The sequence below is a fragment of the Vanellus vanellus genome (genome assembly GCF_965231255.1).
Source record: "Vanellus vanellus genome assembly, chromosome: 1".
NCBI lineage: Eukaryota > Metazoa > Chordata > Aves > Charadriiformes > Charadriidae > Vanellus > Vanellus vanellus.
In genome coordinates, this window is record NC_138905.1 from 30,826,904 (window position 1) to 30,840,402 (window position 13,499).

General features: G+C 34.5%; 1 protein-coding gene across 1 annotated transcript in view; it reads left to right on the forward strand.

The window, feature by feature from the left end:
* Positions 1–220: 220 nt before the first annotated feature.
* IMMP2L (inner mitochondrial membrane peptidase subunit 2) overlaps positions 221–13,499 on the forward strand; it is a gene marked incomplete at its 5' end in the record, with an annotated part of 478,429 nt that continues 465,150 nt past the window's right edge. The window contains 2 exons of the mRNA XM_082492739.1: positions 221–355; positions 6,708–6,811. Of these exons, the coding sequence (XP_082348865.1) occupies positions 221–355; positions 6,708–6,811 (239 nt within the window). The remainder of the gene's footprint in view (positions 356–6,707; positions 6,812–13,499) is intronic.

Here is a 13,499-nt window from a genome sequence, read left to right on the forward strand (position 1 = left end):
CAAGCTCTCGTCTGTAGAGTAGACTTAAATTCTGATTAATATTTCTGTTCTTTTTCATTCTCGTGCATATTCATGTTTTTTTCACTGGATATTGGGAGTTCCTAACAGATAATAAAATTAATTTATTTCTAGCTGCTCCTTTTTGCATTGCTACAATGTTGTTACTTAAAATTTGTTTTATAACAGCTTTTTTTCCCATGTTCTTCATATCTTTCAGATTATGGCACAGGTTCAAGGTTTGGGGAAGAGGTACCTTAAAGCCTTTTTTAAAGGTTTCTTTGTTGCTGTTCCGGTAACGGTGACTTTCCTGGATAGAGTTGCCTGTGTAGCAAGGGTGGAAGGAGCATCAATGCAGGTATTGCTGGAAATATCTTTGGTGTGTAAGGAAATTAAAAAGTGACTGTCCACTGACAATAGCAAGGTGGAAGAGAAATTATTTTTCTTAATTGGTATTAAATGACCCGCTGTAGTATGGAATAGTTTAATTTCAACTTTGTTAAACAAACACCTTTATGATGTGAAAATAAAAGCTTCTGAGAACAAAACTTTCCAAAATTCTGTCTTAGTAAAAGAAAAATACATAGATAAGTAGTGATAAAGTGATGGGGTTTTTATATCTCCCTAGTCATTTAGAAATAAAGATTTCTTTTTTGAGTACTACTTTTTGTCTCTTGGGATTGAAATGATAATTTACAAAGAGTCTTTATTAATTTTTAATATCTGTATTATAGTAATTGTATGGCAAACCTGGTTCTTGCTACACTTGCTGTTACTAATGGACAAATATGGCACCATTTCAGTGAAGAATACTGAAAATGGCCCGACCCTAATATTAATATCTATGCTTATCAGGACATAAGTATCAGTTCACTGTTTTCACTTTGGTTATACTGAATGTTTATATAGTGCAAGTAAATAAATATAAATATGCTGTGTAACATTTAGAAGATAAATAAATACTTATGATAATGAACAGCTACTTTGTTTCTTCTGTTATTGGGACTTGAAAAATGTATGTTGTAATGTAGTTAGCCAATTTTGCGTTGTTACTTTACATTTTGAATCATATGCACTGCATATTGTTGTGCATCACCACTGATAACTATAATTTATTTTCTTCCAATGTTGCAACATTCCAAGTAGCAGAGACTAAGGATTTGATTCTCAGATGCCCAGCCCTATTTTCTGATTATCTAAGTAAGCTCAGAACCTTGAAGAGAGGTTTCACAGCAATCAAGACCAGCTGCAGGGATTTGAATTGTGCAGCGTTCACGGAAACAAAACTTGGGCTAGAATCTGGGCTTGGCTGATTTGTTTTTAATGCTATAGAAAAGCATAGAGTGGGGAGGAGGAAATAACAAGGTGGCGTTGTGCCTTTTGTGGCAGTCTGTAATCTGGTGTTTAACTACTGTCAAGTAACCTCAACTGGTCTAAAAAGCAGCTCTCACCTCAAGAACAGGGACCAAAGTAAAATCATTGTACTCCAGTAATTCTATAATCCAGGGCCAGAAGTTAGGTATAACATAAGACACCTTTGTACTTTTCATTAATGTTGTTCTGAATATCATTGTTGACCAATCAAAGGTAGGAGAATCTTAGGCATTGCAGTTGCAGAGCTAGACATTTGCTCTAGAAAGGAGTGGGAAACTGGGAAAAACAGTTTCATTTTCTTTTTACTAGCTTCAGACAGGATAAATTAAAATGTATAACATAGCATCTAGATAAGTACAAAATCAGACAAATACAACTCCCCCATTTTCCATCTCCCCGGTTTTGCCTGTATTGGGATTTAGAGCCACATGCAGCATTCAAGATGCAGATGCGTCTTGAATTTTATGTTGTTCCTTTTTATTGTTTGTTCTTTTTTGTTTTAGTTTCTGAGGGGTTGTTTTTTTTTAGCATGCCACATTGCCTTTCATTGTTCGGTCTTTTCTGTCTCTGACATAATGTTCTGTTTGACATCCATTGTTGTTTGTATAGTTTTACCTAGCCAGCTGGAAAGAAATTTTCCAGGTTTCCCTACTCCACAAATCTGTTGAGCTCCTCAGGCCAAGAGCTCAGTTTTCTGTTTCCTTTGAAGTCAGTGCTCTGATATTGTTCTGGAGTGTTGCTTCTGTACTCATTTGAAGGGCATATAGTTAACTGTGGTTTATCCATGGAAGATTTGGAAAACCACTACGGTTATTTGCTCAGATTTATTCAACCTGACAAAGGAGGATATGAGCTCTTCGTAGTGACTAGGGAAAGCAATATATATTCACTGGGAGATTAAAATCTAAGCTCTTCCCTTGATCTATCTGTTGACTAAACTTTCCCTCTGTTGATTGAAGTACGGGTAACTTGAAAGATGACATTTCTAATTTTACTGACATCACAGTGTCTGTAAAATTCTTTCTCTGGTTTTATCCTGGATTGTAACAGTGAGATAGAAGTTTGTTTTAAACTTCTATGGATATGGATGTTTTTCAGACCTCCTAGTGCTTTTAGTAAGATACTAACTTCCTTGCCAAGATTTATTAGACACCTAACTAAGTCTGACAGGGACATAATTATAAGGAATATATCCCTCTCTTGCAGAGTAGCTTGAAGGACTACTGGTCATCGCGTTGCATTTCCATCTGTTTACTGTGTTCTCTGAAGAGTGATCTATGTTGAATGTGTCTGAAAGCCATGGGTATGAGGGATAGTGAAGTTAAGTCAGCATGTAGTCATATATCCATCAATTGCATGCTTCCAATGATATCTTATTGTCTCAATTTGAAGATACCATGGTATGAGTCCCAAGAATTTGTTTATAATAGACCTTTAAAATGTCTAGCTGGCTTTGGGTACTCATCATTGTGGCTCCTGCTGAGCCTGAAATTAAAAGTTCTGACAAGAAGCCAGGAATAAATCTTTCCGTCATGCTCGCTTTCCTGCTCTCGTTCTCTGTTGTGCACTCTCTCTCCCCCCCCCTTTCGATTTTTGTTTTGGACCAGCCTTACTGCTGCTTCATAGTTATGGACGATGGTAATATTTTTTGACACCCTGGCAAGCATGCTGAATAAAGATTCTAATGAAAATACAAATTTTCTGATTTATTCCCAATCAATTAAGACACACTTTATGCGTTTCATTGTCTCAAGCTGATTTTGTGTTTCTACAGTGCTTTCAGCCACCTGTCATAATTCTTTCACTTGTGCTGACTTCAGTGTATACGAGTGTGTATACTTTAACCTATAGGGAATAACAGTGAACTGTTGCAGTTTATAATTTTAACATTTTTTAATTGTTCCAATACCTTCTTTTTGGTTTCCAAAATTACTGGTCTTTTTTTAATCCTCACATGAGGTGGTTTTGCTGCTTAGGATTTTACAGATTGTTGTGCTCTTCTAGCATTTTGTTAATAGTGGGTTTCAAGTGAGTTGCAATCTGTTTACAACATTGAATGTAAGTGACACAAATAACCGGTAATACAATTCTTAATTGGCTGTGGTGGATTTTTTGTGACTCCTCTTGTAGTGCTAGATGTGTACTTTAAAATGTTTGTTATCACATGGATGTCTTGATACCCATTTATGTTTTTTTTTCTGTTGAGTTTCATTCCTTGTCTGGTATTATGAACTCTTTATACATACTGATGTGGAAAAGGGAGCCCCCGCATGGATATATAAATTTGTAAATTCATTAAATCAAATGGACTGTTTTCAAGTGAGATGGAAGATGACAGGGTATGTGCAACTTTACATGCAAGTGTATTGCATACAGCTCAGTACCAAGGATTATAGCAAGACCAGCGATCTCTGATGAGGCACGCTTGTTTCAGCAGCAAACATTATTGAATGTTCTATTCCATTATGCATAATAGCAGTTGTAATTATTCTGTGGCAGTTTCTCCTAACTTTATTATTAGGATTACTGTACCTAAGCCTGTGAGCTCATGTTCTGTTCCCCAAGCTATAAGCAAATAAGTTGTGACCTTCTGGTATTCACTAGCAGCATAACAACTATCAAGTTAATCATTATTTATAGTAAAAGGGCATGCTTTTACCCTCCTACTTACAGAACCTCATGTCCTGTGAGGCTTCATCATATGGCTGGGGATCTCAATTTGCATGCTTTTAGCATTAGATTAGTTAGTAATTGGAAAGAGTGAATGTTTTGTGACTTCTGCGCCACAGTTCTAAATTAAGACCTCTGTGTCTCATTTGTAGCAGGCTATTATGCCAAGAACTTGGGCAAACAAGTTATAATGCTTCAACCTAGAGGAAGGAAGAAGCCCCTGTATTATTTTGTTTCTTATAAAAATAAAGAGCCCTTGTTGAGCCTATCTGTTGACTACTTTTTCAGTAGCTATATTTTTGTTTTGCTAGACCTGAGACCTTACTACTAGTAAAAAAGTCATGGGGAATAAGTTGTCTCTGAACACACTGCATTAAATTCTTTCTGTGCTTTTTGTTGTGGAATCACAATTTATGTTATTTACATTAGAGAAAGACTTGCTGAAGGATTTAGATTTTTTTTAATGGAAAAATGTAATTGTTGATGTAAAATGAAAATTGTCACCTAATTTTCCTTACATTTCTTCTACTATAGTAAAATAGTATTTTTGTCTGTGCATTTTGAGTATGTCAGGTTGTTTTGTGGGAAAGAAAAAAATATTCTACATATTGCTCTCGAACATAATTATAATGTATAATGAGTTAGATATCCACTCTGTATGTCATAACCACGTGAGCAATGTATTGTTAAAAATAGGAGGCAATATGGTATTACATTTAGAGTGCTTTAAGTTAAAAAGGTTATGCAATATCTAAATGTATTTAAACTCTAAAGCATTTCCTTTGTTTAAATACAGAAAACAGTAGGAGTCAACTGGGATCATGCAACTAGGGCAATCCTATCACTACCTGCTGTATTTCTCTGTAAGATGAAGTTGATACAGATTTAGTTGAGAGGCAAAGTTTGTGAACACTCATGTAAATCTTTTCAAAGTATCAGCTGTGAAATACATTCTCTTTTGGAGCTATGGGTTTAAAATTTCCTTTTTTTTTTTTGACCTTCTTTTTTGGCCCTTTAAGGTAGATACTTCTGAGTACCAAGCAGTTTACTTGGTGAGAACATGCCATATGTATGATTCCTGCTTTGTAAGATCGGCCTCTTTGCCTTATATTTAATATCATTGTTAGGTTGTGGCTCACATGTGCCTGCATTTGGTAAATTGAGTATGACTGTGAATTAATTGTGAATTTCTGTGTAAATAATTTGTATGTAAAGATACTACCCTTTGGTGAAAAAGGCTATGAAGGTGGAAAATAGTTCTGGAAAATCCCAATTAAAAAAATAATTATCGAATATCTGCTAATTAGCTTCTGGTTTTCATTTGTCTGGCTCTTGCAATGCAAAGACTCTAGTAGATAAAATAGCAATGAGTGTTAAAATATTTATAGCTTAGACTTGGGCCATATTTCTGTGGATGTTAAGGTGATCTGCTTTGATCCGCAGACTAGAAATTTGCCCTGTAGTCCACAGCTCAAAATGTAACTAGCGTTGTTTGCTGTTTAACTAAACATACTGTGTCATTTCCCTTCTGCCACCCTGACATATTTATTCTTTTGACCTATCATATTCCTTACAGTTTGTGTGAATTACACCTACTCAGGACCCCAGCACATTACTTCTTCTTGCACATTGAAAGGCTGGTTCTTCACAAGTCCCATGTGAAATAGGTCTTTATCAACCAACCTGGTTAGCAAAGAAAAGATGAATGAGGAAACTGTAGTAAAGAGAAATAAGCATTTTTAAATCGCTTTTGAAGTTAAAAATAAATACTAAATAGCCATCATTCTTTGGGAGCATAGTTTTTAGCCCATATTACTCTTAAATAATTCCTGTCTAGTAAAAGGAGTATTTGTTTTGAAATAACCCTTGCAAAAATCAATGAAGGCAGTACTGTGATGGGCTACTTCCTTCCTCTGTTCTTTCTGATTGGTTAGCTCAGAGCCAGCATTGACCAAGTACCCTGGTTTTGTACCACGTGACAAAAAATAATTATGTGCAGTTCTGTGTACCTCCTATACTGTGTTCTAATGAATTACTCAGTTATTTTAATGTTGAGGTTAGTAAACAGTCTCATTTCACTGTATGGTTCTGTGAGAGTTCATGCTGCTTTTGTATCCTGTTATGGAAGGCCCTCATTTACTGGCAGTATAGCTATATACATATATATACACACACCTATATGCTGTAGGTATAGGGTTTGTTTTTTCCCTTTGCAAAGGATGCTGAGATTAGTATTGTTACAAGTACGTATTTCGTTTTTAGTGCATTGTGCTTGTATAAGCAGTAAGGTGCCTACAGAAAGTTGGCTTTTTCTGGGAATTAGTGTTCTTGGTTCTCCTTTGTGTTTAATATTAAATGATATGCAGTAAAGGCAATCACTTCTTTTCATCAGGCTTGTCGTAAGTGTGTGTAATTTAATTTGCACACAGTAGCGCATTGAAAGATATAAACTACAGTTTTGTCATAAATTAATGACATTAAACATGGCATTTAATAAAGACATATATTTCCCAGAGTACAACAGATTCTGTGTGTGTACAACAGATTCTTTGATGGGTCCGTTTCTACTGATTTTAATGGATTGCACCTGTTGATTGAACGAGAGTTAGCTGGAAGATTCATAGAGGAAATGTAGGTCTAAAGCTGTTTTTTCCCCCCTTTCTCAGCCTTCTTTGAATCCTGGGGGAAGACATGCGTCTGATGTAGTGCTCTTAAACCACTGGAGCATTCGAAATTATGATGTACAACGTGGGGACATTGTGTCATTGGTGTAAGTAATTTCGCATATATTTCAATACGTGCTTATATAAATATTGAACCATCAGTATTTAATATTTAATCTAGAATACTGTAAGTATATATATGAACAGGGAACATAAATTTTTAATAATTTATTATTGTTATCCCTATCATCAGTTTTAAAGACTAAGATGTTCAAAGAATGTATTGCCAAGTTTTTACTTGAAAGAAATGCAGTGTGAGATATTATGTGATACACTATATACATGTATGAAAACTGCCATGAAAAAGGAGCTATGAGATAAAGAGAGAAAATAGATAAAACGTGATGTGGCTTAATCGAGTATACTTTTTAAGTTGTTTGGCTATGTGCTCATATTTGTGAGAAAAGTAGTGTTTCTTTACCAATTAATACTAACTTTTTTTTTTTTTTCCTGGAGAAATTTGACTACTGAATAAAATTTTAAATGAGATCACAAGAATTCAGCTGTGTCCATAAAGGACAAATGTAGCAAAACCCCCCCCAAAACAGTTATAATGGGAAGGTCTATGTATCAAGCCAAAAGGTGGCAGTGTTTTGCTGTTGAAAATATTCACGACTAACAGCACAGAAACTCCATTTCAGCCTTAATGTAATATAGAAATGGAATGTCAAAGTGTGCATAACTGACACAATGATATAATACATACTCCTAGTACATGCTTGGATAGTTTAAGCTTAAGGTTTTAGTTTTGTAAGTGAAATGCACAATATGTAGATTATAACAGAACTGTCTTTGGAAGCTATATTATCTGGCTTCCTTTTTGTCATATATCTCTTCTAATTGTCCCATTTTTTTGCTTGCCTCTTCACTGTAGTGGTAATTTATATGACAATTTTCATTACCAGCTCTTAAAGCAAACTCTCTCATGTAGTCTACTTTTGTTAGAAACTTAAAAATATACTTTATAGTCTGTTTTAGTCTGGCATGTAAGATTTTATGTAAATGGTCTAGCTACAAATATGAATTTATTCATGTTTGCAACACCTAATATTGCAAAAGGACTCCAATTTCGGGTCAGTCAATGACTGCTTGTAAAATTTGATTCTGTCTGTGTGTTCATCCCTCTGTCCAAGTCATGCTCTGGTGATTGTTTAAAACAGTGAATGTAACTGATTAGTAATTAATAGACTGAACAGAAGATGAGCATGTTGTCTGATCAGAAAACAGAATGAATAGTTACATTCTTACTATATTTCTTGAAGGTTTGTGGTACCATCTGAGCCATCTGCATTGATTGCTTTCACTTTGCTGTACGTTTGGGCATGATAACTAATATTTTAGATGCTATGGGGTTTTTGGTATGTTTTGAAAATTGTGCCTGTTATTGGTGGAGCTTACGTACACACTCATGGAAGAAGTCACATTGTATTTATGCACTGTACTGAGGTTTTTCTTAATCTTTGGGGAAGTACACTGAATAATCAGACTAAAAAATTCAAAAAGCACTTTAAGAACAATACAAAGGGAGTTAAACAATGTAAAAATAATCTACGGAAAAGTTTTGATATGAAAATATTGAAGAATATTTTATATATCAGTAACAACTTTTAAGTCGTTAAGTACTTCATGGTATGGGTTTGTTAGAAGCAGCTTTGGCCTACTAGCTTATTGTAATGTAAAGTTTTAAATTGTGTTGTAAAGACTTGCAGGATATTGTACCTGGATGTGATTTTGTACCCATGTGAGTTGTTTGAGACTTAACTTTTGGTACATTAGGCTTTTATTTTGTAAACAGGTTAATATTTTTATAATTTTCATTTCAATTGTTTGCCTATGATTTCTATAACTCACTAGTGAATAGATATCCTATGTATATCCATGAGTTCTACTCAGTGGTCCTCAGAGGATGTGGCTGATTTAGGCAAGACATGAACAGGGAAGACCAGTCTCGCATCAGCTGCTTTTTCTGTTCCTGTCAGAAATTCGGGTGAGAAAGTGTTGGTGTGACTGAAATAGGCAGATGGACATGTAAACCTTCTTTCATATCCTTCTTGGGTGCTTCACATTTCTCCATTGTCTCCTTTTTGCCAGTCACAGTAGAAAATAGCTATGAGGTTGTGGAAGGGTGGTATTTTGCAGATCGAGACCTGAGGTCAAATGTTCCTTCATGGCAGCTTGATCAGGGACATCTAAGCTCTTTGCTTTCTTCATACCATCAGAAATACTGTGTGATTCTGGATGAGCGCTGTTTCTACCACAGCTCCTAAAAGGGATTATTGAGGTCCCAACTGGCAAAGTCCAGTGTCATTAGATGGCCAATAACCAAACCTTGTAGCAATGAGATGAGTTAGTCTTGATGGCCCTGGACACCCCAAGAGAGGCTCAATCAGCCTTTGATTATTCTTGTGATCCAAAAGTTTTTCCTCTCTCGTTCGGTCTAATTCTTGATGAATGTATATTTTTGTTATTTGCTGACTTTGATAACAAATGAGCACCCTGTCCCCAAGCACTTGGGGGTGTTTATGCCTGGTTAAGGTATTAAATGTAGCCTGCATCTTTATGGAAACCTGTGTCATGTCTGTCATTCTTGACTCTGCATCTGATATAGAAGTAGCTATGCATCACAACTACAGCTGTGAAATCAGCCACCGTGTGTGCACACGTGTACATATACCTGTTTTTAGACATAATATTTAGAATGGCATTAGCCCTTAAAAGTATAATATTAGAGTCAGATAAAACCAATGGAGAGAATACGTTGGTAGCAAAGAATGATTTGTGTACTCACAGTTTAGTGTTTTATAAATAGTTAAATTTTACCTCAGCTTTTTAGAAGATATTTTAAGGTAATGTTTTTCCTTTTAACTTGAACTCATCCTTATTTATAACAGAATTAAGAGAGCTCAGTGTTACATATTATAACTTTTGAACTCACAATTTTAAGTTGGTTCAGAACTAAGGGAAATTAATATCATCCTTAATTTGGTCACTTGCTTGAGTGCTTAATTTAGATACTGCTATATTACTAGGACTTAATAAATTAAAAATCAAAACAGTAATATTTTTTCAATTAATTAAATAACTTCCATTATTATGTGTTCCAGAGTACTACCTTTGCATCTCTTAAACAGATGCAAAAAAGAAGTGTGTTATTTTCTTTCGTTTGAAAATGCATTTATTTATCTTCAAAGAGAGAATGTAGTCATGTGGCAAAGGAGGTTATCTTTAAAAGATAAATGAATGCATATTTTTGCCAGGCAGACCTTGATCTTTCAAAAACTTTTGTGTCAAAACAGGCATTTTGTTTTGTAACAGCTCTGCTAAGGTATATCCCAACGGTTATGTAGAACTTTATTAGATACTGCAGAATGAGTTATAGGATGTGTAGACTTCTGTCATCTGGTTTTACTCTCTAAAGTTGAAATGCCAACAGCATTGTACCTGCAGCAGTATGCATCACAGTGTGGGCTGTACAGCTCATGCAGGTCCTTGGGAATATATGCCGCAACAGCACTTCCTGGTACTAATTGAGATAGTGCTCTTCTCTTGCGTATTAATGGACATTTTTGGCAACTTACCTCTACGTAATTTGATGTCTACAGTGTACAAATGTGGGTGGTGGTGTAAAAAGATGTTGCCAAAGAGTGATTTATAGCTCTAGAATTCATTTTACTTATCTTTACTGAAAACCTTATATCCTGAATGTAAAATCTTGCCCTCTTTTTATTCCAAAACTCCTGTCTTAATGTAGAAAAAAGTTGTTGCAACATGTAGAAGATTGCAAAATCAGCGTGCGTATGTAGAATGAGTATTTTATCTACATGACAAAATTTAAGTAAGCTTTTGAAATGAAGACACAACAGTATTAATTCAGACATTTAAAATGTTTTAAGATAAATAAAAGTTTGCACCTAATCTTGTTCTTTATTTGTTTAATAGGTTTTTAACAAAGGACTTAACAATGACTGCTGTATAAAAAGGGTTGTTAGATTTCGAATGATGACATTTCAAGGCTGTAAATATTCACAGATACTAATTTTAGCCTTTGGAGGTTATGTTACTTCAGTAATAGAGAGAAAACCTTCTACAAGGTGTGACTGAGAGCGGCAACCTACTTGCTGGGTAGGTTGCCAGGTGTCTCTCCATTACTAATTTAGAATGTGCACTTCTGCATTAAATAAAAATAGCTATGCTAATGTAATCTGGAAAAAGATTGAGAACCAATGCTCTTTGTTTCATACATTCCAAATGGTAATGCTCTTCTAAAGTTTTGAACTATAATAGCTAAATGAAAATGTACAGTATATTTAAAAAACCTCTTTTTAAAGGTCAGCTATAATAATAAGGAAATAAATGTTGTTTATTTTGTCAGCTACTTGTGAGTTCTTATATAAAAGCATAATTGCTTTAAGTATAAAAAAACTTTTTACATAGAAACTTCCTTGATATTTTTTTTTTAAAAAGCTTACTTCCTATCTATAAAGGATGTTAAGTAGCTTCTGTCACTATTTTCTCTGACTGTAAGATTATGTTCAGGCCTTGCAGCAGACTCACTCACTTTTGGTAACTGCTACATATTTTTGTGTAAGGTTACGTATGTATTTGAGCTCTGAAAAATCCAATGTAAATCAACACTCTGGCGGAACAATCAAAGTACCGCATGTGAGGTTGTCTCTCCTGCTGTATCCCTCAATGATATCTGTTCAGAAATAAGAACTGAAAAAGGTAGTTGCTGTGATGATTTTACGTGATGCTTCAACAAGTTTCAGCCTATTCACACAAATCTGAGTAATCCAAATTTTGAAGTAGTGCAGTCCTGTTCAATTGATGGACACAAGAGTTCTCAAATGGTGCAAAGTAAATACATACTACTCATAAAACATCATTAATTGGAACTTTATTAATAAGACTAGCCTAGTAAAATAAAAATAGGTAAGAAGATACTTATTGAAAGAATTTCCTTGAATTTGAATCAGTGGTTGTAATTATGAAAAGACTTGCTACTAAATTCTGGTAGATGTAACGTGAATAGATATTTAATGGTTCTTGCATTATTTTTAAGAAAGCTTCTTTCTGACTAAAGTACTGTACAACGTTTTAGGAATACCTCTGCCTGACCTTCTTAAGTCTTCCAATTTCTATTCTATTTTTGTTTGTACTTAGGTCCCTGTACCAAGTCATCTGTCTTCTGGCGGGTAGGACACTGCAAAGGAGGTTGTGCTGACATAGAAGCTAAATAATCACTTTACTTTCTGTGCCTCAGTGACCTCAGAAAATCTTTTCCTATTCTGTTCTTTTAGCCAGGAAAAAAAAAACACCTTATGTCTTTTCCTGATAAAAATCAAATATGTAGTTCTACTTTCATTATCTGTGTTACAATCTGTTCTTAGAGTAGATATCATACTATTTAAGAGTGTGTTAATACTGTTGATGAAAGAAAGACTTGCATCTTGTATTTATAAACTAAGTAAAATCCATTTTCTAAAGAAAGTTTTCAGATACCATGCATCATCCCCAGTTATATTATGAAGTGCTGTGGATGGGTTTAAGTAGGCAGTTATTGTAATACTGTGGAAACTGAGCAGTTGGTGGAAGAAAGAAGTTGTTGTAGTTAAAGTTATGGTTATCTAATTTACAGTCTATGGATATGAGTAGGAAGTTTACAAGATTTGTCAAATTTCAGTTTGGAGAATTAAAAATAAATATATTTTATTTTCTGTAAAGTTAATGATGTGAAAGTCAGTTAGATGGCCTAGGCCATTTGTGAAAGAGGTGTTAGCTGATCGTGAAGAGCACTGTACTGTTATAAGTGGTGCTAGTGACAATTGCATATTCTGGTTGATTTTGATTTTATTGGCTTTGCTATTGAATTAAGTACCTTACTATTGAATTAAGAAACAGATTGTTGCTTGTTGAGTATTTATTAGAGTATCCATTAGAATACTGCATTGCAAGTTTACTAAAAAACGCTTCATTGATTACCAAGTTAAGCTTATCGGACAGAAGCAAACAATAAGCTTAGATATATTAAGCTAACATAAACCAGAACATGGCCAACTGGTAATTAAAAAAGAAGAACTTGTCATTCTATGTCATAGCAACATATGTCAGATAGAATTATTAAATCTACATCAGGTACTTGATAGGTATAAGTGTCTGGAACCTTGCTATAAGATCAGTAAATTTGGCTCTTAAAAGCAAATGTTGAGATTTATTAACAGAAGGCCATTACCTGAATAATTTTTTTTTTTATTTATTCTAGTTAGCATCCCTTGAATGAATAAATTTATGAACACCAGTGTGGTTGTCAGAAATTCTGTTTAAAATGTGAATTACTATTAGTTAGAACATAGTTTAATCTTAATGAGTATTCATAAGATAATTCTATCAGTTTTCATCTGAGGTATTGCTCTTATAGTGGCTGAAGGGTGCAACTTGGAAAAACTATCAATCACTATTACCATGTCTTTTTCTGTTAGTTTTGTTTGGTGTCGCTCCCTGTCCCTCGCATATAGCCTTTGCTTTTCATTTAAAATGCAGCATTGAGGGATTTGACAAAAATAATTAAAATAAGATGCACAGTCTGTGATATTTGAATGAATTTACTGCTGAGATAAGTAGCATAAAATTTCACTGAGACACATTCTAGTGAAAGTGGAGGGAAATTGTGCTTTCTTGATCATCTACTGATCAGTACTCCCTAAGTATTTTTCTTCTTGGCCCGTCTGTATTTAC